The following is a 25,040-nucleotide window of genomic DNA, read 5'->3' as shown; positions in this document are numbered from 1 at the left end:
AAACCAGATCCCAGTGTGGGTCAGTGAGTACAGGGTTAACAGTAACCAGACCCCAGTGTGGGCAGTGAGTACAGGGGTTAACAGTAACCAGATCCCAGTGTGGGGTCAGTGAGTACAGGGTTAACAGTAACCAGTACCCCAGTGTGGGCCAGTGTAGTACAGGGTTAACAGTAACCAGATCCCAGTGTGGGCCAGTGAGTACAGGGTTAACAGTAACCAGATCCCCAGTTGTGGGCCAGTGAGTCGGTGTTAACAGTAACCAGACCCCAGTGTGGGCCCGTGAGTACAGGTGTTAACAGTAACCAGGCCCCAGTGTGGGTCCAGTGAGTACAGGGTTAACAGTAACCAGACCCCAGTGTGGGTCAGGAGGTACAGGGTTAACAGTAACCAGAGCCCAGTGTGGGTCCAGTGAGTACAGGGTTAACAGTAACCAGACCCCAGTGTGGGCAGTGAGTACAGGGTTAACAGTAACCAGATCCCAGTGTGGGGTCAGTGAGTACAGGGTTAACAGTAACCAGATCCCAGTGTGGGGCCAGTGAGTACAGGGTTAACAGTAACCAGATCCCAGTGTGGGGTCAGTGAGTACGGGGTTAACAGTAACCAGGCCCCAGTGTGGGCCAGTGAGTACAGGGTTAACAGTAACCAGATCCCAGTGTGGGTCAGTGAGTACGGGGTTAACAGTAACCAGACCCCAGTGTGGGGTCAGTGAGTACAGGGTTAACAGTAACCAGGCCCCAGTGTGGGTCAGTGAGTACAGGGTTAACAGTAACCAGATCCCAGTGTGGGTCAGTGAGTACGGGGTTAACAGTAACCAGGCCCCAGTGTGGGCCAGTGAGTACAGGGTTAACAGTAACCAGATCCCAGTGTGGGCCAGTGAGTACGGGGTTAACAGTATCCAGACCCCAGTGTGGGCCAGTGAGTACAGGGTTAACAGTAACCAGATCCCAGTGTGGGTCAGTGAGTACGGGGTTAACAGTATCCAGACCCCAGTGTGGGCCAGTGAGTACAGGGTTAACAGTAACCAGGCCCCAGTGTGGGCCAGTGAGTACGGGGTTAACAGTAACCAGGCCCCAGTGTGGGCCAGTGAGTACAGGGTTAACAGTAACCAGATCCCAGTGTGGGGCCAGTGAGTACAGGGTTAACAGTAACCAGACCCCAGTGTGGGTCAGTGAGTACAGGGTTAACAGTAACCAGATCCCAGTGTGGGGCCAGTGAGTACGGGGTTAACAGTAACCAGACCCCAGTGTGGGCCAGTGAGTACAGGGTTAACAGTAACCAGGCCCCAGTGTGGGCCAGTGAGTACAGGGTTAACAGTAACCAGGTCCCAGTGTGGGCCAGTGAGTACGGGGTTAACAGTAACCAGACCCCAGTGTGGGGCCAGTGAGTACAGGGTTAACAGTAACCAGACCCCAGTGTGGGGCCAGTGAGTACAGGGTTAACAGTAACCAGATCCCAGTGTGGGCCAGTGAGTACAGGGTTAACAGTAACCAGGCCCCAGTGTGGGCCAGTGAGTACAGGGTTAACAGTATCCAGACCCCAGTGTGGGCCAGTGAGTACAGGGTTAACAGTAACCAGATCCCAGTGTGGGCCAATGAGTACAGGGTTAACAGTAACCAGACCCCAGTGTGGGCCAGTGAGTACAGGGTTAACAGTAACCAGACCCCAGTGTGGGTCAGTGAGTACAGGGTTAACAGTAACCAGGCCCCAGTGTGGGTCAGTGAGTACAGGGTTAACAGTAACCAGACCCCAGTGTGGGGCCAGTGAGTACAGGGTTAACAGTAACCAGATCCCAGTGTGGGTCAGTGAGTACAGGGTTAACAGTAACCAGACCCCTGTGTGGGACAGTGAGTACAGGGTTAACAGTAACCAGATCCCAGTGTGGGGCCAGTGAGTACAGGGTTAACAGTAACCAGATCCCAGTGTGGGCCAGTGAGTACAGGGTTAACAGTACCCAGACCCCAGTGTGGGGTCAGTGAGTACGGGGTTAACAGTAACCAGACCCCAGTGTGGGTCAGTGAGTACAGGGTTAACAGTAACCAGACCCCAGTGTGGGCCAGTGAGTACGGGGTTAACAGTAACCAGGCCCCAGTGTGGGGTCAGTGAGTAAAGGGTTAACAGTAACCAGACCCCAGTGTGGGCCAGTGAGTACAGGGTTAACAGTAACCAGGCCCCAGTGTGGGGTCAGTGAGTACAGGGTTAACAGTAACCAGATCCCAGTGTGGGCCAGTGAGTACAGGGTTAACAGTAACCAGATCCCAGTGTGGGCCAGTGAGTACAGGGTTAACAGTAACCAGATCCGAGTGTGGGCCAGTGAGTACAGGGTTAACAGTAACCAGACCCCAGTGTGGGCCAGTGAGTACAGGGGTTAACAGTAACCAGACCCCAGTGTGGGCCAGTGAGTACAGGGTTAACAGTAACCAGGCCCCAGTGTAGGGCCAGTGAGTACAGGGTTAACAGTAACCAGACCCCAGTGTGGGGTCAGTGAGTACGGGGTTAACAGTAACCAGACCCCAGTGTGGGCCAGTGAGTACGGGGTTAACAGTAACCAGACCCCAGTGTGGGCCAGTGAGTACAGGGTTAACAGTAACCAGACCCCAGTGTGGGGTCAGTGAGTACAGGGTTAACAGTAACCAGATCCCAGTGTGGGCCAGTGAGTACAGGGTTAACAGTAACCAGATCCCAGTGTGGGCCAGTGAGTACGGGGTTAACAGTAACCAGACCACAGTGTGGGGTCAGTGAGTACAGGGTTAACAGTAACCAGATCCCATTGTGGGCCAGTGAATACGGGGTTAACAGTAACCAGATCCCAGTGTGGGGTCAGTGAATACGGGGTTAACAGTAACCAGACCCCAGTGTGGGGTCAGTGAGTACAGGGTTAACAGTAACCAGATCCCAGTGTGGGGCCAGTGAGTACAGGGTTAACAGTAACCAGATCCCAGTGTGGGGCCAGTGAGTACAGGGTTAACAGTAACCAGGCCCCAGTGTGGGGCCAGTGAGTACAGGGTTAACAGTAACCAGATCCCAGTGTGGGACAGTGAGTACAGGGTTAACAGTAACCAGATCCCAGTGTGGGCCAGTGAGTACAGGGTTAACAGTAACCAGATCCCAGTGTGGGCCAGTGAGTACGGGGTTAACAGTAACCAGATCCCAGTGTGGGTTAGTGAGTACAGGGTGAACAGTAACCAGATCCCAGTGTGGGCCAGTGAGTACAGGGTTAACAGTAACCAGATCCAAATGTGGGCCAGTGAGTACAGGGTTAACAGTAACCAGACCCCAGTGTGGGCCAGTGAGTACAGGGTTAACAGTAACCAGACCCCAGTGTGGGCCAGTGAGTACAGGGTTAACAGTAACCAGACCCCAGTGTGGGCCAGTGAGTACGGGGTTAACAGTAACCAGACCCCAGTGTGGGGTCAGTGAGTACAGGGTTAACAGTAACCAGACCCCAGTGTGGGGCCAGTGAGTACAGGGTTAACAGTAACCAGACCCCAGTGTGGGTCAGTGAGTATAGGGTTAACAGTAACCAGATCCCAGTGTGGGCCAGTGAGTACGGGGTTAACAGTAACCAGACCCCAGTGTGGGCCAGTGAGTACGGGGTTAACAGTAACCAGATCCCAGTGTGGGCCAGTGAGTACAGGGTTAACACTAACCAGATCCCAGTGTGGGGCCAGTGAGTACAGGGTTAACAGTAACCAGATCCCAGTGTGGGGCCAGTGAGTACAGGGTTAACAGTAACCAGACCCCAGTGTGGGGCCAGTGAGTACAGGGTTAACAGTAACCAGACCCCAGTGTGGGCCAGTGAGTACGGGGTTAACAGTAACCAGACCCCAGTGTGGGGTCAGTGAGTACGGGGTTAACAGTAACCAGACCCCAGTGTGGGTCAGTGAGTACGGGTTAACAGTAACCAGATCCCAGTGTGGGCCAGTGAGTACAGGGTTAACAGTAACCAGACCCCAGTGTGGGCCAGTGAGTACAGGGTTAACAGTAACCAGATCCCAGTGTGGGCCAGTGAGTACAGGGTTAACAGTAACCAGACCCCAGTGTGGGTCAGTGAGTACAGGGTTAACAGTAACCAGATCCCAGTGTGGGCCAGTGAGTACAGGGTTAACAGTAACCAGATCCCAGTGTGGGTCAGTGAGTACAGGGGTTAACAGTAACCAGACCCCAGTGTGGGTCAGTGAGTACAGGGTTAACAGTAACCAGATCCCAGTGTGGGCCAGTGAGTACAGGGTTAACAGTAACCAGATCCCAGTGTGGGCCAGTGAGTACGGGGTTAACAGTAACCAGGCCCCAGTGTGGGGTCAGTGAGTACAGGGTTAACAGTAACCAGATCCCAGTGTGGGGCCAGTGAGTACAGGGTTAACAGTAACCAGACCCCAGTGTGGGTCAGTGAGTACAGGGTTAACAGTAACCAGACCCCAGTGTGGGGCCAGTGAGTACGGGTTAACAGTAACCAGACCCCAGTGTGGGGCCAGTGAGTACGGGGTTAACAGTAACCAGACCCCAGTGTGGGTCAGTGAGTACGGGGTTAACAGTATCCAGATCCCAGTGTGGGCCAGTGAGTACAGGGTTAACAGTGACCAGATCCCAGTGTGGGCCAGTGAGTACAGGGTTAACAGTAACCAGATCCCAGTGTGGGCCAGTGAGTACAGGGTTAACAGTAACCAGATCCCAGTGTGGGCCAGTGAGTACAGGGTTAACAGTGACCAGATCCCAGTGTGGGCCAGTGAGTACAGGGTTAACAGTAACCAGATCCCAGTGTGGGCCAGTGAGTACAGGGTTAACAGTAACCAGACCCCAGTGTGGGGCCAGTGAGTACAGGGTTAACAGTGACCAGACCGCAGTGTGGGCCAGTGAGTACAGGGTTAACAGTAACCAGACCCCAGTGTGGGCCAGTGAGTACGGGGTTAACAGTAACCAGACCCCAGTGTGGGCCAGTGAGTACGGGGTCAACAGTAACCAGATCCCAGTGTGGGCCAGTGAGTACGGGGTTAACAGTAACCAGACCCCAGTGTGGGCCAGTGAGTACGGGGTTAACAGTAACCAGACCCCAGTGTGGGCCAGTGAGTACGGGGTTAACAGTAACCAGACCCCAGTGTGGGCCAGTGAGTACATGGTTAACAGTAACCAGACCCCAGTGTGGGCCAGTGAGTACATGGTTAACAGTAACCAGACCCCAGTGTGGGTCAGTGAGTACAGGGTTAACAGTGACCAGACCGCAGTGTGGGCCAGTGAGTACAGGGTTAACAGTAACCAGACCCCAGTGTGGGCCAGTGAGTACGGGGTTAACAGTAACCAGACCCCAGTGTGGGCCAGTGAGTACGGGGTTAACAGTAACCAGATCCCAGTGTGGGCCAGTGAGTACGGGGTTAACAGTAACCAGACCCCAGTGTGGGCCAGTGAGTACGGGGTTAACAGTAACCAGACCCCAGTGTGGGCCAGTGAGTACGGGGTTAACAGTAACCAGGCCCCAGTGTGGGCCAGTGAGTACAGGGTTAACAGTAACCAGATCCCAGTGTGGGGCCAGTGAGTACAGGGTTAACAGTGACCAGACCGCAGTGTGGGCCAGTGAGTACAGGGTTAACAGTAACCAGGCCCCAGTGTGGGGTCAGTGAGTACAGGGTTAACAGTAACCAGATCCCAGTGTGGGGTCAGTGAGTACAGGGTTAACAGTAACCAGATCCCAGTGTGGGGCCAGTGAGTACAGGGTTAACAGTAACCAGATCCCAGTGTGGGCCAGTGAGTACTGGGTTAACAGTAACCAGATCGCAGTGTGGGTCAGTGAGTACAGGGTTAACAGTAACCAGATCCCAGTGTGGGGCCAGTGAGTACAGGGTTAACAGTAACCAGATCCCAGTGTGGGTCAGTGAGTACAGGGTTAACAGTAACCAGATCCCAGTGTGGGGCCAGTGAGTACAGGGTTAACAGTAACCAGACCCCAGTGTGGGCCAGTGAGTACAGGGTTAACAGTAACCAGGTCCCAGTGTGGGCCAGTGAGTACGGGGTTAACAGTTACCAGGCCCCAGTGTGGGCCAGTGAGTACAGGGTTAACAGTAACCAGGTCCCAGTATGGGCCAGTGAGTACAGGGTTAACAGTAACCAGACCCCAGTGTGGGGCCAGTGAGTACAGGGTTAACAGTAACCAGATCCCAGTGTGGGCCAGTGAGTACAGGGTTAACAGTAACCAGATCCCAGTGTGGGCCAGTGAGTACAGGGTTAACAGTAACCAGACCCCAGTGTGGGGCCAGTGAGTACAGGGTTAACAGTAACCAGACCCCAGTGTGGGGCCAGTGAGTACAGGGTTAACAGTAACCAGACCCCAGTGTGGGCCAGTGAGTACAGGGTTAACAGTAACCAGACCCCAGTGTGGGCCAGTGAGTACAGGGTTAACAGTAACCAGATCCCAGTGTGGGCCAGTGAGTACAGGGTTAACAGTAACCAGACCCCAGTGTGGGGCCAGTGAGTACAGGGTTAACAGTAACCAGATCCCAGTGTGGGCCAGTGAGTACGGGGTTAACAGTAATCAGACCCCAGTGTGGGCCAGTGAGTACGGGGTTAACAGTAACCAGACCCCAGTGTGGGCCAGTGAGTACGGGGTTAACAGTAACCAGGCCCCAGTGTGGGCCAGTGAGTACAGGGTTAACAGTAACCAGATCCCAGTGTGGGGCCAGTGAGTACAGGGTTAACAGTAACCAGGCCCCAGTGTGGGTCAGTGAGTACAGGGTTAACAGTAACCAGATCCCAGTGTGGGCCAGTGAGTACAGGGTTAACAGTAACCAGACCCCAGTGTGGGCCAGTGAGTACGGGGTTAACAGTAACCAGGTCCCAGTGTGGGCCAGTGAGTACAGGGTTAACAGTAACCAGGTCCCAGTGTGGGCCAGTGAGTACAGGGTTAACAGTAACCAGATCCCAGTGTGGGCCAGTGAGTACAGGGTTAACAGTAACCAGGTCCCAGTGTGGGCCAGTGAGTACGGGGTTAACAGTAACCAGGTCCCAGTGTGGGCCAGTGAGTACAGGGTTAACAGGATCCATACCCCAGTGTGGGGCCAGTGAGTACGGGGTTAACAGTAACCAGGTCCCAGTGTGGGCCAGTGAGTACAGGGTTAACAGTAACCAGATCCCAGTGTGGGGTCAGTGAGTACAGGGTTAACAGTAACCAGATCCCAGTGTGGGCCAGTGAGTACAGGGTTAACAGGATCCATACCCCAGTGTGGGCCAGTGAGTACAGGGTTAACTGTAACCGGACCCCAGTTTGGTCCAGTGAGTACAGGGTTAACTGTAACCAGACCCCAGTGTGGGCCAGTGAGTACAGGGTTAACAGTAACCCTGCAATGGAGTTACTGTGAATGTTGGAATAATGTTTCTGAGACAGTGGGTGACAGGAGGCTAACGCTCCGAATGTTGTTCCTGTTTGGTGGGATTGTTGTGGGCCAGGCTGAGGGAATTCCTCTCCTGGTCTGGACTGGGAATGTTTCCGCACTTTCCCGTCACACCAGCTGTTTAATGTTCTGTCTGCACTTTCCCCCCCCCCCCCCGCCAGGTGATGGCAGAGCTGCCTACGTGCCCAGGACTGGGAGGAGGGACTGCCAGCGACTTCTCACCCTCCTCGGAGTCCCGTACATTGAGGTAAATTCGGCCAGTTCGGCAGGGACATGTCACCGGGGGGGGGGGGGGGGGGGGGGGGGGGCAGCATTTATTACCCACCCCCTAATTGCCCTTCAGAATGTGGCGGTGAACTGCCTTCTTGAACCGCTGCAGTCCCTGAGGTGTAGGTACATCCACTGTGAACTCGAGGGGTCAGGGTCGGAGGGGAGGGGACGAGGTCGGAGGGGAGGGGACGAGGTCGGAGGGGAGGGGACGAGGTCGAAGGGGAGGGGACGGAGTCGGAGGGGAGGGGACGAGGTCGGAGGGGAGGGGACGGAGTCGGAGGGGACGCGGACGGAGGGGAGGGGACGGGATTGGGGCGGAGGGGACGGGGTCGGAGGTGAGGGTTCGGAGAGGATGTTGCCAGAGGTGAGAGGGCGATGTCGGAGGTGATGGGACAAGGTCGGATGGGACGGGCGATGTTGGAGGTGATGGGACAGGGTCGGAGGTATGGGGTCGACGTCGGATGGGACGGGGTTAGAGGTGAGGACATGGGGTCGGAGGGAAGATGATGATGTCGGAGGTAAGGGGACGAGGTCGGAGGTGAGGGACGGAGTGAGGGGTTTGGGTCGGAGGTGAGGGATCGGAGGGATGTTGTCAGAGGTGAGGGGGCAGGGTCGGAGGTGAGGGGTCGGAGGGGATGTTGTCAGGTGAGGGGACGGGGTCGGAGGGGATGTTGTCAGAGGTGAGGGGGCAATGTCGGAGGTATGGGGATAGGGTCGGAGGTGAGAGGATAGGGTCGGAGGTGAGGGGTCGGAGGGGATGTTGTCAGAGGTGAGGGGCGATGTCGGAGGTATGGGGACGGGGTCAGAGATCAGGGGACGGGATCGGAGGTGAGGGGTCAGAGGGGATGTTGTCAGGTGAGGGGACACAGGGTCAGAGGGGATGTTGTCAGAGGTGAGGGGGCAGAGGTTACAGGGTTAGTGTGTGAGCCGTGGTTACAGACTCGCAGTGATTCTCTGCTGGTGACAGGCCCCCAGCGAGGCAGAAGCCACGTGTGCGGCGTTGGTGAAAGCGGGAAAGGTTCACTGTACAGCCACTGAGGACATGGACGCCCTTCCATTCGGATGTACCAGGCTGGTCCGCAACGTCAGCGCCAAGAAAGATGCGTGAGTTTCAAATCAGCTGTGGGTCTGTGGGAACGCTGTCCCCGGGGAGAGGGGGGGGGGTCCCCGGGGAGAGGGGGGGGGGGAGTCCCCGGGGGGAGGGGAGACCCCGGGGGGAGGGGGGGGAGTCCCCGGGGAGAGGGGGGGGGGGGAGTCCCCGGGGAGAGGGGGAGTCCCCGGGGAGAGGGGGAGTCCCCGGGGAGAGGGGGAGTCCCCGGGGGGAGGGGGGGGAGTCCCCGGGGGGGGGGGGGGGGGGAGTCCCCGGGGGGAGGGGGAGTCCCCGGGGAGAGGGGGGGGGGAGTCCCCGGGGAGAGGGGGAGTCCCCGGGGAGAGGGGGAGTCCCCGGGGGGAGGGGGGGGGGTCCCCGGGGGGAGGGGGGGGGGGAGTCCCCGGGGGGAGGGGAGACCCCGGGGAGAGGGGGGGGGGGGGGGAGTCCCCGGGGAGAGGTGGGGGGGGAGTCCCCGGGGAGAGGGGAGACCCCGGGGAGAGGGGGGGGGGGAGAGTCCCCGGGGGGAGGGGAGACCCCGGGGAGAGGGGGGGGGAGTCCCCGGGGGGGGGGGGGGGGAAGTCCCCGGGGGAGAGGTGGGGGGGAGTCCCCGGGGAGAGGTGGGGGGGAGTCCCCGGGGAGAGGGGGGGGGAGTCCCGGGGAGAGGGGGGGGGGAAGTCCCCGGGGAGAGGGGGGGGGGAAGTCCCCCGGGGAGAGGGGGGGGGGAGTCCCCGGGGAGAGGGGGGGGTTCGCCGGGGAGAGGGGGGGGGAGTCCCCGGGGGGAGGGGAGACCCCGGGGGGGGGGGGGGGGGAGTCCCCGGGGGGAGGGGGGGGGAGTCCCCGGGGAGAGGGGGGGGGGGGAGTCCCCGGGGAGAGGGGGGGGGAGTCCCCGGGGGGGGGGGGGGGGGGGAGTCCCCGGGGGGAGGGGGGGGGGGAGTCCCCGGGGGGAGGGGGGGGGAGTCCCCGGGGAGACGGGGGGGGGGGGAGTCCCCGGGGAGAGGGGGGGGGAGTCCCCGGGGGGAGGGGGAGTCCCCGGGGGGAGGGGGGGGGAGTCCCCGGGGGGAGGGGAGACCCCGGGGAGAGGGGGGGGGGGAGTCCCCGGGGAGAGGGGGGGGGGAGTCCCCGGGGGGAGGGGAGACCCCGGGGAGAGGGGGGGGGAGTCCCCGGGGGGAGGGGAGACCCCGGGGAGAGGGGGGGGGGGGGGGGAGTCCCCGGGGGGAGGGGGAGTCCCCGGGGAGAGGTGGGGGGGAGTCCCCGGGGAGAGGGGGGGGGGAGTCCCCGGGGAGAGGGGGGGGGGAGTCCCCAGGGAGAGGGGGGGGGGGAGTCCCCGGGGAGGGGGGGGGGGGGAGTCCCCGGGGAGAGGGGGGGGGAGTCCCCGGGGAAAAGGGGGGGGAGTCCCCGGGGAGAGGGGGGGGGAGACCCCGGGGAGAGGGGGGGGAGTCCCCGGGGAGAGGGGGGGGGGAGTCCCCGGGGAGAGGGGGGGGGGAGTCCCCGGGGAGAGGGGGGGGGAGTCCCCGGGAAGAGGGGGGGGGAGTCCCCGGGGAGAGGGGGGGAGACCCGGGGAGAGGGGGAGGGGTGAGTCCCCGGGGAGAGTGGGAGACCCCGGGGAGAGGGGGGGGGGGGGGGGGAGTCCCCGGGGAGAGGGGGGGGGGGGAGTCCCCGGGGAGAGGGGGGGGGAGTCCCCGGGGAGAGGGGGGGGGAATCCCCGGGGAGAGGGGGGGGGGAGTCCCCGGGAAGAGGGGTGGGGGAGTCCCCGGGAAGAGGGGGGGGAGTCCCCGGGGAGAGGGGGGGAGACCCCGGGGAGAGGGGGAGACCCCGGGGAGAGGGGGGGGAGTCCCCGGGGAGAGGGGGGGGGAGTCCCCGGGGAGAGGGGGGGGGGGGAGACCCCGGGGAGAGGGGGGGGGGGGGAGTCCCCGGGGAGAGAGGGGGGGGAGTCCCCGGGGAGAGGGGGGGTGGGAGGCCCCGGGGAGAGGGGGGGGGTGGGAGTCCCCGGGGGGAGAGGGGGGGAGACCCCGGGGAGAGGGGGGGAGTCCCCAGGGAGAGGGGGGGAGTCCCCGGGGAGAGGGGGGGAGTCCCCAGGGAGAGGGGGAGTCCCCAGGGAGAGGGGGGGAGTCCCCGGGGAGAGGGGGGGTGTCCCCAGGGAGAGGGGGAGAGTCCCCGCTGGGAGTGTTTAATGGGGACAGTGTGGATGGAGCTTTACTCTGTATCTAACCCCGTGCTGTACCTGTCCTGGGAGTGTTTGATGGGGACAGTGTAGAGGGAGCTTTACTCTGTATCTAACCCCGTGCTGTACCTGTCCTGGGAGAGTTTGATGGGGACAGTGTAGAGGGAGCTTTACTCTGTATCTAACCCCGTGCTGTACCTGTCCTGGGAGTGTTTGATGGGGACAGTGTAGAGGGAGCTTTACTCTGTATCTAACCCCGTGCTGTACCTGTCCTGGGAGTGATTGATGGGGACAGTGTAGAGGGAGCTTTACTCTGTATCTAACCCCGTGCTGTACCTGTCCTGGGAGAGTTTGATGGGGACAGTGTAGAGGGAGCTTTACTCTGTATCTAACCCCGTGCTGTACCTGTCCTGGGAGTGTTTAATGGGGACAGTGTAGAGGGAGCTTTACTCTGTATCTAACCCCGTCCTGTACCTGTCCTGGGAGTGTTTGATGGGGACAGTGTAGAGGGAGCTTTACTCTGTATCTAATCCTGTGCTGTACCTGTCCTGGGAGTGTTTGATGGGGACAGTGTAGAGGGAGCTTTACTCTGTATCTAACCCCGTGCTGTACCTGTCCTGGGAGTGTTTGATGGGGACAGTGTAGAGGGAGCTTTACTCTGTATCTAACCCCGTGCTGTACCTGTCCTGGGAGTGTTTGAGGAGGACAGTGTGGAGGGAACCTTGCCTCGATCAGGGTGCACGTTCCAGCAGAATAATGGGTGTAATGTTACTGGAACGCTGCCCGGGGGCTGGTTTAGCTCACTGGGCTAAATCGCTGGCTTTTAAAGCAGACCAAGGCAGGCCAGCAGCACGGTTCAATTCCCGTACCAGCCTCCCCGGACAGGCGCCGGAATGTGGCGACTAGGGGCTTTTCACAGTAACTTCATTGAAGCCTACTCGTGACAATAAGCCATTTTCATTTTTCATTTCAGTGTGAGACTCTCACTGATATCTGGCGTTGGCTGTCCAGTGGCACAGGTCAGTTTTCAGTCCAGATCTTGAGTCAGGGAGTGGGTGTGGTTTATGCCGTCTCTCTGGTGGAGGCACCGAGATCCGGTGCCATCTTTAAATGGCGCCCCCATCAGCACGGAAGCTGAATCTGCACCTGGAGATGGTGCAGAGGTGAAAGGTCAGCTGTGACCAGGCATGGCCGATCCACCTAATCCTGCACATCTTTGGGTTGTAGGGGTGAGACCCACACGAACACTGGGAGAATGTGCAAACTCCACACGGCAGTGACCCAGAACCGGGATCGAATCTGGGACCTCAGCGCCGTGAGGCAGCAGTGCTAACCCACTGCACCGCCGTGCTGCCCCTCTATCTCCTGTATCCTACTCCCCTTTATTGATGGTCACTGAGCGCGGTCCGTTCTTCGCCGGAAGTCTTGTTGCCATGGTGACCGAATTAAGGTGTCACAGCGTACCTGTACCCTGATGGGAATGGATACCGGGGCACGGGGTTGGTCCCGAGATAGGGGAGAGGGGGAGAGGGAGGGAGAACAAAGAACAAACAAAATTACAGCACAGGCCCTCCCAGCCTGCGCCGATCCAGATCCTTTATCTAAACCTGTTGCCTATTTTCCAAGGTCTACTTCCCTCTGTTCCCGGCCGTTCATATATCTGTCCAGATGCATCTTAAATGATGCTACCGTGCCCGCCTCTACCACCTCCGCTGGTAAAGCGTTCCAGGCACCCACCACCCTCTGCGTAAAGAACTTTCCACGCACATCTCCCTTAAACTTTCCCCCTCTCACCTTGAAATCGTGACCCCTTGTAACTGACACCCCCACTCTTGGAAAAAGCTTGTTGCTATCCACCCTGTCCATACCTCTCATAATTTTGTAGACCTGAATCAGGTCTCCCCTCAACCTCCGTCTTTCCAATGAAAATAATCCTAATCTACTCAAACCTTTCTTCATAGCTAGCACCCTCTATACCAGGCAACATCCTGGTGAACCTCCTCTGCACCCTCTCCAAGGCATCCACATCCCTCTGGTAATGTAGCGACCAGAACTGCATGCAGTATTCCAAATGTGGCCGAACCAAAGTCCTATACAACTGTAACATGACCTGCTGACTCTTGTACTCAATACCCCGTCCGATGAAGGCAAGCATGCTGTATGCCTTCTTGACCACTCTATCAACCTGCGTTGCCACCTTCAGGGTACAATGGACCTGAACTCCCAGATCTCTCTGCACATCAATTTTCCCCAAGACCCTTCCATTGACCCTATAGTCTGCTCTTGAATTTGATCTTCCAAAATGCATCACCTCGCATTTGCCTGGATTGAACTCCATCTGCCATTTCTCTGCCCAACTCTCCAATCGATCTATATTTTGTTGTATTCTCTGACAGTCCTCCTCGCTATTTGCAACTCCACCAATCTTAGTATCATCTGCAAACTTGCTAATCAGACCACCTATACCTTCCTCCAGGTCATTTATGTAGATCACAAACAACAGTGGTCCGAGCATGGATCCCTGTGGAACACCATTAGTCACCCTTCTCCATTTTGAGACACTCCCTTCCACCACTACTCTCTGTCTCCTGTTGCCCAGCCAGTTCTTTATCCATCTAGCTAGTACACCCTGAACTCCATACGACTTCACCTTTTCCATCAACCTGCCATGGGAAACCTTATCAAACGCCTTACTAAAGTCCATGTATACAACATCTACAGCCCTTCCCTCATCAATTAACTTTGTCGCTTCCTCAAAGAATTCTATTAGGCTTGTAAGACATGACCTTCCCTGCACAAAACCATGCTGCCTATCACTGATAAGTCTATTTTCTTCCAGATGTGAATAGATCCTATCCCTCAGTATCTTCTCCAACAGTTTGCCTACCACTGACGTCAAGCTCACAGGTCTATAATTCCCTGGATTATCCCTGCAACTCTTCTTAAACAAAGGGACAACATTAGCAATTCTCCAGTCCTCCGGGACCTCACCCGTGCTCAAGGATGCTGCAATGATATCTGTTAAGGCCCCATCTATTTCGACCCTCGCTTCCCTCAGTAACCTGAGATAGATCCCGTCCGGTCCTGGGGACTTGTCCACCTTAATGTCTTTTAGAATACCCAAACGTCCCCTTCCGTATGACAACTTGACCGAGAGTATTTAAACATCCATCCCTAGCCTCAACATCCGTCTTGTCCCTCTCCTTTGTGAATACCGATGCAAAGTACTCATTAAGAATCTCACCCATTTCCTCTGAGTCCACACATAAATTCCCTCTCTTGTCTTTGAGTTGGCCAATCCTTTCTCTAGTTACCCTCTTGCTCCTTACATACAAATAAAAGGCTTTGGGATTTTCCTTAACCCTGTTAGCCAAAGATATTTCATGACCCCTTTTAGCCCTCTTTATTGCGCGTTTGAGATTCGTCCTACTTTCCCGATATTCCTCCAAAGCTTCATCAGTTTTGAGTTGCCTCGATCCTATGTATGCTTCCTTTTTCATCTTAGCTAGTCTCACAATTTCACCCGTCATCCATGGTTCCCTAATCTTGCCATTTCTATCTTTCATTTTCACAGGAACATGTCTGTCCTGCGCTCTAATCAACCTTTCCTTAAAAGACTCCCACATTTCAAATGTGGATTTACCCTTAAACAGCTGCTCCCAATCCACATTCCCTAGCTCCTGCCGGGTTTTGTTATACTCTGCCTTTCCCCAATTTAGTACTCTTCCTTCCGGACCACTCTTGTCCTTTTCCATGAGTATTCTAAAACTTACGGAATTGTGATCGCTATTCCCAAAGTAATCACAGACTGAAACATCAACCACCTGACCGGGATCATTCCCCAATACCAGGTCCAGTATGGCCCCTTCCTGAGTTGGACTATTTACATACTGCTCTAAAAAACTCTCCTGGATGCTCCTTACAAACTCTGCTCCATCAACGCCTCCAGCACTACACGAATCCCATTCAATGTTGGGGAAGTTAAAATCTCCCATCATAACCACCCTATTGCTCCTACATTTTTCTATAATCTGTCCTCATATTTGGACCTCTACTTCATGCTCACTTTTGGGAGGCCTGTAGTAAAGTCCCAATAATGTTACTGCACCCTTCCTATTTCTCAGCTCCAGCCATATTGCCTCAGTGCTCGAATCCTCCATCGTGCCCTCCTTAATCACAGCTGTGATATCATCTCTGACTAGTAATGCAACTCCTCCACCCCTTCTACCTCCCTCTCTATCCCTCCTGAAGCATCTATACCCTGGGATATTCAGTTGCCAGTCCTGCCCTTCCCTCAACCAAGTCTCAGTAATACCAATAACATCATATTCCCAGGTACTGATCCAAGCCCTAAGTTCATCTGCCTTACCTGCTACACTTCTCGCATTAAAACAAATGCACCTCAGACCACCTGTCCCTTTGCGTTCATCATCTCTTCCCTGTCTACTCTTCCCTTAGTCACATTGAGTTTATTGTCTCGTACCTTACTGGCTTTAGTTGCTGCTTCTTTACTGACCTCTAACTTCCTAATCTGGTTCCCATCCCCCTGCCACATTAGTTTAAAACCTCCCCAACAGTGTTAACAAAAGCACCCCCTAGGACATTGGTTCCAGTCCTGCCCAGGTGTAGACCATCCGGTTTGTAATGGTCCCACTGCCCCCAGAACCGGTTCCAATGTCCCAAAAATCTGAACCCCTCCCTCCCTCCAGGAAGCTTTTCTAACTCCAGGAAGCTTTTCTAACACCAGGAAGCTTTTCTAACACAGTGTGTAGATTGTCCGACCAGAGGGGAGGCCATATTGGATTTAGTACTTGGTAATGAACCAGGGCAGGTGATAGATTTGTTAGTGGGGGAGCATTTTGGAGGTAGTGACCACAATTCTGTGACTTTCACTTTAGTAATGGAGAGGGATAGGTGCGAGCAACAGGGCAAGGTTTATAATTGGGGGAAGGGTAAATACAATGCTGTCAGACAAGAATTGAAGTGCAGAAGTTGGGAACATAGGCTGTCAGGGAAGGACACAAGTGAAATGTGGAACTTGTTCAAGGAACAGGTACTGCGTGTCTTTGATATGTATGTCCCTGTCAGGCAGGGAAGAGATGGTCGAGTGAGGGAACCATGGTTGACAAGAGAGGTTGAATGTCTTGTTAAGAGGAAGAAGGAGACTTATGTAAGGCTGAAGAAACAAGGTTCAGACAGGGCGCTGGAGGGATACAAGATAGCCAGGAGGGAACTGAAGAAAGGGATTAGGAGAGCTAAGAGAGGGCATGAAAAATCTTTGGCGGGTAGGATCAAGGAAAACCCCAAGGCCTTTTACACATATGTGAGAAATATGAGAATGACTAGAGCGAGGGTAGGTCCGATTAAGGACAGTAGCGGGAGATTGTGTATTGAGTCTGAAGAGATAGGAGAGGTCTTGAACAAGTATTTTTCTTCAGTATTTACAAACAAGAGGGGCCATATTGTTGGAGAGGACAGCGTGAAGCAGACTGATAAGCTTGAGGAGATACTTGTCAGGAAGGAAGATGTGTTGCGCGTTTTGAAAAACTTGAGGATAGACAAGTCCCCCGGGCCTGACGGGATATATCCAAGGATTCTATGGGAAGCAAGAAATGAAATTGCAGAGCCGTTGGCAATGATCTTTTCGTCCTCGCTGTCAACAGGGGTGGTACCAGAGGATTGGAGAGTGGCGAATGTCGTGCCCCTGTTCAAAAAAGGGAATAGGGATAACCCTGGGAATTACAGACCAGTTAGTCTTACTTCGGTGGTAGGCAAAGTAATGGAAAGGGTACTGAGGGATAGGATTTCTGAGCATCTGGAAAGGCATTGCTTGATTAGGGATAGTCAGCACGGATTTGTGAGGGGTAGGTCTTGCCTTACAAGTCTTATTGAATTCTTTGAGGAGGTGACCAAGCATGTGGATGAAGGTAAAGCAGTGGATGTAGTGTACATGGATTTTAGTAAGGCATTTGATAAGGTTCCCCATGGTAGGCTTATGCAGAAAGTAAGGAGGCATGGGATAGTGGGAAATTTGGCCAGTTGGATAACAAACTGGCTAACCGATAGAAAACAGAGAGTGGTGGTGGATGGCAAATATTCAGCCTGGAGCCCAGTTATCAGTGGCGTACCGCAGGGATCAGTTCTGGGTCCTCTGCTGTTTGTGATTTTCATTAACGACTTGGATGAGGGAGTTGAAGGGTGGGTCAGTAAATTTGCAGATGATACGAAGATTGGTGGAGTTGTGGATAGTGAGGAGGGCTGTTGTCGGCTTCAAAGAGACATAGATAGAATGCAGAGCTGGGCTGAGAAGTGGCAGATGGAGTTTAACCCTGACAAGTGTGAGGTTGTCCATTTTGGAAGGACAAATATGAATGCGGAATACAGGGTTAATGGTAGGGTTCTTGGCAATGTGGAGGAGCAGAGAGATCTTGGGGTCTATGTTCATAGTTCTTTGAAAGTTGCCACTCAAGTGGATAGAGCTGTGAAGAAGGCCTATGGTGTGCTAGCGTTCATTAGCAGAGGGATTGAATTTAAGAGCCGTGAGGTGATGATGCAGCTGTACAAAACCTTGGTCAGGCCACATTTGGAGTACTGTGTGCAGTTCTGGTCACCTCATTTTAGGAAGGATGTGGAAGCTTTGGAAAAGGTGCAAAGGAGATTTACCAGGATGTTGCCTGGAATGGAGAGTAGGTCATACGAGGAAAGGTTGAGGGTGCTAGGCCTTTTCTCATTAGAACGGAGAAGGATGAGGGGCGACTTGATAGAGGTTTATAAGATGATCAGGGGAATAGATAGACAGTCAGAGACTTTTTCCCCGGGTGGAACACACCATTACAAGGGGACATAAATTTAAGATAAATGGTGGAAGATATAGAGGGGATGTCAGAGGTAGGTTCTTTACCCAGAGAGTAGTGGGGGCATGGAATGCACTGCCTGTGGTAGTAGTTGAGTCGGAAAAGTTAGGGACCTTCAAGCGGCTATTGGATAGGTACTTGGATTAGGGTTGAATAATGGAGTGTAGGTTAACTTCTTAAGGGCAGCACGGTAGCATTGTGGATAGCACAATTGCTTCACAGCTCCAGGGTCCCAAGTTCGATTTCGACTTGGGTCACTGTCTGTGTGGAGTCTGCACATCCTCCCCGTGACTGCGTGGGTTTCCTCCGGGTACTCCGGTTTCCTCCCACAGTCCAAAGATGTGCAGGTTGGGTGGATTGGCCATGAAAAATTGTCCAAAATTCTATGATTAACCTAGGACAAAAGTTCGGCGCAACATCGTGGGCCGAAGGGCCTGTTCTGTGCTGTATTTCTCTATCTCTATCTATCTCCTGCACCACCTCTGAAGCCACGTATTCATTCTGACTATTCTTGAATTTCTACTCTGACTGTCCCGTGGAGGGAGAGAGGGAGGGAGGAACGGATCATCGGAGAGAGGTGGAGAGGGAGGGAGTGATGGAAAGGACAGAAAGAGGGTAAGAAACAGAGGGGGGGAGCGGTCAGAGGGGTGGAGGGTCAGAGGGGTGGAGGGTCAGGGGGGGAAGGTCAGAGGGGGGAGGGTCAGAGGGGTGGAGGGTCAGAGGGGGAGAGGGACAGTGGAGGGGAGGAATGGAGGGGCCGGGACAGAGGGGGAGGGATAAAGAGAGAGGTAGAATCAGGACTGAGAGAGGGACAGGGAGATCTTTCTGTATCTGAGCATTCTGCTGTTCGGTTGACTTTATCCCATTTTTCCCTCATTTCCAGACGGGTTGAGGAAATCTCTCTCCCGGAAATTCTGAAATTGCTGGACCTGACTCAGGAGCAGGTTGGTACAGTCGCAGGTGACCTCCTTTTGACCTTTGTCACTGGGTGCACCCACCCAGCATTATCGCTTGGTTATCCGGGCACGGGGCACCAGCCCTTTGTCCGTGTTTCCTCTGTCAGTCAGGCCAGGACCCCACTCGGTTGAAGGGGCCGGGTCCGGGGGGGGGGGGGGGGGAGGTTGGGAACAAGGATGTGGGGACGAGGGAAGCGAAGTTGCCGATGGAGAATGCTCTGCTCAGATCCGATCTGGAGTAACTGCTTCCTGCACCTCAGGAGGAATGGTGCAGTTATTACCATCCTAGACACGACCCCAACAGTGGCCCAGATACTGGGCTGAAACATCAATGTCTGCATTTATTTCTAAGACTGTGAGGAAAGACTGATTCGCTCCAGGAGGGATTGCACGGAGAAATAGAGATTTGGTATCTTAAAACAAAACTTTATTATTAACACAATATTAAACTCTTTCACATCATTCCCAGAAATACCTTCCAATTACCCCTTAACAATACTACTCAATACAGTGAACACAATACCCTTAATTCGTATCTCTCCTTCCAATGAAACAGGAAACACGGACAATTCTCAATCCCTCCGACATCCCAATGGCACAGAGTAATTCCTGCTTTCCAGAGCAGATTTAGTTCCTGTTCGTACCCCTTCAGTCTCTGGCTGGATGTCTTCAAAAAGCTGCTTCAACTGGTTCATTTCAGCTTCTTCCCTTGTCCTCAGACAAGTCTGCATTGCTTTAAATACTATAATCTTTTCTAACAACCCGACTGTGAGAGCATACTGCCTTACATGTGGACTCTGTTAGCCAAATCGGAACTCAACTCCAGAGCTTTCTCACAGTGTCTTAGCTCCACCCAGCAATGGCATTGTTTCCCCAAGCTGGAGAACACATTAACTCCCCAGGGACTCCCCCTTGTCAAGCAACAGTGCCCAGGCTTATACTACGGTCAATTTCACCTCTGGCTCCAAAAAGGTTTCTGGTGTTGCCAAACAAGATTTCCTTACAAAACATGACCACTGCGGTCAAACACACTGTACCCCAGGCTTTTAACCATTAAATTGGCAACGTCTCTAATCCAATATATCTGAAGTCCAGCATTTGTCACAGTGTACAGATTTAGCAGACCGACATCAGAGTTAAATTGTCAGGACAGGTTGCAAAGACCAGGGGCGATCGGCAGGGTGGCGCATACCGGTGCCAAAGAGCGGCATGAACCACTCCGGCGTCGGGCTCCACACTTCCGGGGGCTAGGCCGGCACCGGTGGGGTTGGCGGCGTGCCAAACAGCGCCATAGGGCCGCAGTGGGCCGATGTGAGTTGGCGCATGCGCAGCACCGCCAGCGTGTTTCTTCACCACGGTGGCCATCGTGGAGCCTTACACAGGCCGGCGCGGAGGGACAGAGTGCCCCCACGGCACAGGCCCGCCCGCAGATCGGTGGGCTAGGCCACCGTGAGAAGGGCCCCCCTGGGGCCCGGATTCTCCCCCCCCCCCCTCCCCCCGTGGACCCCACAAGCCGCCCTCCAAGACAGGTCCCGCCGGGATGGGCCATGTCCATTTCACGCTGGTGGGACTGGCCGCAAACGGGTCGCCGCTCGGTCCATCGGGGCGCAGAGAATCGCCGGGGGGGGGGGGGGGGGGGGGGCTGCCATGGCCCCCAACCGGAGCGGCGTCATCCCTGCCCCTGCCTGAAAACCGGCGGCGGAGAATTCGGCAGCCAGCGTCGGAGCGTTATAGCGCCGGATTCACGCCCCCCCCCCCCCCCCCCCCCCCAGCGATTCTCCCACCCGGCTCGGGGTCGGAGAATCCCGCCTGAGGTTTGTACAGCCTCGAGCACAGAGGATCCAGGTGAGGCGTTCGATAGGAGCGATAGAGATAAACTATTTCATGTGGGGGGGGGGGGGGGGGGTCAGAGTTCGGGCCTGAGGCTAACGAGAGCACAGGAGCTCTCTGACTACCTTGGCCAAAATATACCACTGACATTTTTTGAAGCATTTATTGTCCGTCCCTGGTCATCTTTGAGCAGAGGGCTGAGGCCTCTTCGGCCGCTGCTGTGGGTCTGGGGGTCACATGTAGGCCAGACCGGGTAAGGGCGGCAGATTTCCCCTTCCCTAAAGGGCATTAGCGACCCAGCTGGGGTTTTAAACGACGGACAATGGGTTCACGCTCCTCGTTAATGAGAGCAATGTTTATTCCAGCTTTATTAACCCTTTGAAGTCGTGTCTCAGGGGAAATGTTTTCAAAGATGAGAAATGTGGCAATGCTGGTGTTCAGAGGGATTTGGGAGTCAGCTGCAAGGTGCAGCCAGACATTAGACAGCAAAAGACGTGATGGCCTTTATAGCGAGGGGATTGGAGAACGAGGATAAAGACGTTGTTTCCTGTGGATCTCACAATCTCACAGCTGGACACAAGCTGGGGAGTGCGGGAGAATGTGGGACTCACTCTCACAGGGAGTGGGGAGAATGTGGGACTCACTCCCAATGGGAGTGGGGAGAATGTGGGACTTGTTGCCACAGGGAGTGGGGAGAATGTGGGATTCCCTCCCATAGGGAGTGGGGAGAATGTGGGACTCGCTCCCACAGGGAGTGGGGAGAATGTGGGACTTGTTGCCACAGGGAGTGGGGGAGAATGTGGGATTCCCTCCCATAGGGAGTGGGGAGAATGTGGGTCTCGCTCCCACAGGGAGGGGGGAGAATGTGGGACTCGCTCCCACAGGGAATGGGGAGAATGTGGGACTCGTTTCCGCAGGGAGTGGGGAGAATGTGGGATTCCCTCCCATAGGGAGTGAGGAGAATGTGGGACTCGCTCCCACAGGGAGTGGGGAGAATGTGGGACTCGCTCCCACAGGGAGTGGGGAGAATGTGGGACTTGCTCCCACAGGGAGTGGGGAGAATGTGGGACTCGCTCCCACAGGGAGTGGGGAGAATGTGGGACTCGCTCCCATGGGGAGTGGGGGAGAATGTGGGACTCACTCCCACAGGGAGTGGGGAGAATGTGGGACTCGCTCCCACAGGGAGTGGGGAGAATGTGGGACTCGCTGCCAATGGGAGATTTCGGAGCGAATAGTGTTGACACATTGCAGGGGGGAGCCGGATAAACACAGGTTGGGGGGAGGCTAATAGCAGGATTATGGCCCTGGAGTGAGATAAAGAGGGACTGGGAGATTGTGTGGGGAAGAAACACCAGTACGGGCCGAATGGCCTGTTTCTGAGCGGAATCCCGGGAGGATATTCCCAGGATATCCCAGATATTCCCGTGACCATCATTATCCTGAGGGATGAAGGGAGGGGAAGAGGAGTGACGTTTCTATCCTAACCCAATCTCTCTCCTATCACTTTCCCAGTTTGTTGACCTCTGCATTCTGCTGGGCTGTGATTACTGCGATAAGATTAAGGGCATCGGACTGAAGCGAGCTCTCCCACTTATTCAAAGTCACAAAAGCATTGAGGAGATTATCAGGAACATCGACTGTCTGGTAAGGGCTGATAGGCGTTCCTCATTCTGAGCCGGCAGATCAATAATAACTCCAAACCTTTAACCTGGTGTTGTAAGACTTCTTACTGTGCTCACCCCAGTCCAACGCCGGCATCTCCACATCCAAACCTTTCAACTGTTATCACTGCAGGTTCCAGCCTAGAATAACCAGCACTTACTTTCAATGTTACAATATCAGAACTATCCCAGCAAACCCCTACTGGGATCCATAAATATCCCAGCAAACCCCTACTGGGATCCATAAATATCCCAGCAAACCCCTACTGGGATCCATAAATATCCCAGCAAACCCCTACTGGGATCCATAAATATCCCAGCAAACCCCTACTGGGATCCATAAATATCCCAGCAAACCCCTACTGGGATCCATAAATATCCCAGCAAACCCCTACTGGGATCCATGAATATCCCAGCAAACCCCTACTGGGACCCATGAATATCTCAGAAAATCATTACTGGGATCCATAAATATCCCAGCAAACCCCTACTGGGATCTATAAATATCCCAGCAAACCCCTACTGGGATCTATAAATATCCCAGCAAACCCCTACTGGGATCCATAAATATCCCAGCAAACCCTTACTGGGATCTATAAATATCCCAGCAAACCCCTACTGGGATCCATAAATATCCCAGCAAACCCCTACTGAGATCCATAAATATCCCAGCAAACCCCTACTGGAACCCATAAATATCCCAGCAAACCCCACTGGGATCCATAAATATCCCAGCAAACCCCTACTGGGACCCATAAATATCCCAGCAAACCCCTACTGGGACCCATAAATATCCAGCAACCCCCTACTGGGATCCATAAATATCCCAGCAAACCCGTATTGGGATCCATAAATATCCCAGCAAACCTCTACTGGGATCTATAAATATCCCAGCAAACCCCTACTGGGATCCATAAATATCCCAGCAAACCCCTACTGGGATCCATAAATATCCCAGCAAACCCTTACTGGGATCTATAAATATCCCAGCAAACCCCTACTGAGATCCATAAATATCCCAGCAAACCCCTACTGGGATCTATAAATATCCCAGCAAACCCTTACTGGGACCCAGCACACTCGGTCTGTTGATGTTCCCGATGACCGGCTCCAGGTTTATTTGCCTTCCTGTCGCAGTATCTGTGACAGACTGACCACCTTCCGAAACCTGTCCATGTCAGCAAGGGTGGAGTAGGGGCGTTGGGTGGGTGACGGAGTGAAGTGAGGTGATTTTGGGGGGGGGGATTTTGGGTGCCGGGAAGGGGGTAAACTCTGGGAAGGAAAATGCCGGAAAGCCAAGGCTCAGGTTTCCTTTCTGACCCGCACAGAAATACATCCCGCCGGAGGGTTGGCCTTTCCGAGAGGCCCGGGAACTCTTCCTGCAGCCGGTGGTGGTGAACACAGACGAGGTGACCCTGGAATGGAACAACCTGGATGAAGAAGGCCTGGTCCAGTTACTGGTGCACGAGAAGAAGGCCAAGTACGTGAGCAGCGTTCGGCCTCGAGGCATCTCAAGAAGGCATACGGCATGGTCATTGGCCGGGGCATTGAGTATAAGAATTGGCAGGTCATGTTGCAGCTGTATAGAACCATAGTTAGGCCACACTTGGAGTATAGTGTTCAATTCTGGTCGCCACACTACCAGAAGGATGTGGAGGCTTTAGAGAGGGTGGCAGAAGAGATTTACCAGGATGTTGCCTGGTATGGAGGGCATTAGCTATGAGGAGCGGTTGAATAAACTCGGTTTGTTCTCACTGGAACGACGGAGGTTGAGGGGCGACCTGATAGAGGTCTACAAAATTATGAGGGGCAGAGACAGAGTGGATAGTTAGAGGCTTTTCCCCAGGGTAGAGGGCTCAATTACTAGGGGGCATAGGTTTAAGGTGCGAGGGGCAAGGTTTAGAGGAGATGTACGAGGCAATTGTTTTACACAGAGGGTAGTGGGTGCCTGGAACTCGCTGCTGGAGGAGGTGGTGGAAGCAGGGACGATAGTGACATTTAAGGGGCATCTTGACAAATACATGAATAGGATGGGGATAGAGGGATACGGACCCCGGAAGTGTAGAAGATTTTAGTTTAGACGGGCAGCATGGTCGGCACGGGCTTGGAGGGCCGAAGGGCCTGTTCCTGTGCTGTACTTTTCTTTGTTCTTATCTCCGTGCCCAGGAACTTTCCATAGCTGATTGTACGCTGTGACTTCCAGCGCGGAAAACAGAGACAGAGGCCGGATTCGGCTGGCAGTTGGAATTCTCTGCAGAATTATTCCCTATTCGGAGATCCACACTTTCGGAAGAACATGCCGGCCTTGGGAGAGGGTGGGGAGTGGGGTGCGGAGATGAGAATTTGTCCTTTCCGCAGAGAGTTGTGGTCTGATAGGTTCTGTCTGAAAACGTGGTGGAAGCAGGTTCAGTGAGAACGTTCCAAATGGAACTCCATAAATATTGGCAAAGGATCATTTACCAGAGGAAAAAAGCCCGGAATGGGACTACTCAGCAAGGATCCTCAGGCAGCACCTCCCAAACCCACGGCCACTACCATCTAGAAGGACAAGGGCAGCAGGTACCTGGGAACCCCACCACCTGGAGGCTCACCCCCCCAGTCACTCCCCACCCTGACTTGGAATCGGAGTTATTACTCCACACTGCGGCCTGTTTGATCGGGATTCGGAGTTATTACTCCACACTGCGGCCTGTTGATATGGAATCGGAGTTATTACGCCACACTGCGGCCTATTTGATCGGGAATCGGAGTTATTACTCCACACTGCGGCCTGTTTGATCGGGAATCGGAGTTATTACTCCACACTGCGGCCTGTTTGATCGGGAATCGGAGTTATTACTCC

General features: G+C 54.9%; 1 protein-coding gene across 1 annotated transcript in view; it reads left to right on the top strand.

Annotated features, from left to right (window-relative positions):
- The window catches only part of LOC119965723 (flap endonuclease 1-like), a 45,260-nt gene extending 20,866 nt beyond the window's left edge, over positions 1-24,394 (top strand). The window contains exons 5-10 of the mRNA XM_038796486.1: positions 7,538-7,623; positions 8,614-8,750; positions 18,635-18,695; positions 22,050-22,181; positions 23,527-23,691; positions 24,365-24,394. Of these exons, the coding sequence (XP_038652414.1) occupies positions 7,538-7,623; positions 8,614-8,750; positions 18,635-18,695; positions 22,050-22,181; positions 23,527-23,691; positions 24,365-24,394 (611 nt within the window). The remainder of the gene's footprint in view (positions 1-7,537; positions 7,624-8,613; positions 8,751-18,634; positions 18,696-22,049; positions 22,182-23,526; positions 23,692-24,364) is intronic.
- The last annotated feature ends 646 nt before the right edge of the window (positions 24,395-25,040 follow it).

Source organism: Scyliorhinus canicula, chromosome 5, assembly GCF_902713615.1.
Source record: "Scyliorhinus canicula chromosome 5, sScyCan1.1, whole genome shotgun sequence".
NCBI classification, from domain to species: Eukaryota; Metazoa; Chordata; class Chondrichthyes; order Carcharhiniformes; family Scyliorhinidae; genus Scyliorhinus; species Scyliorhinus canicula.
The sequence above is the reverse complement of the archived record's forward strand: the minus strand, read 5'-3'. Positions and strand labels throughout refer to the sequence as shown.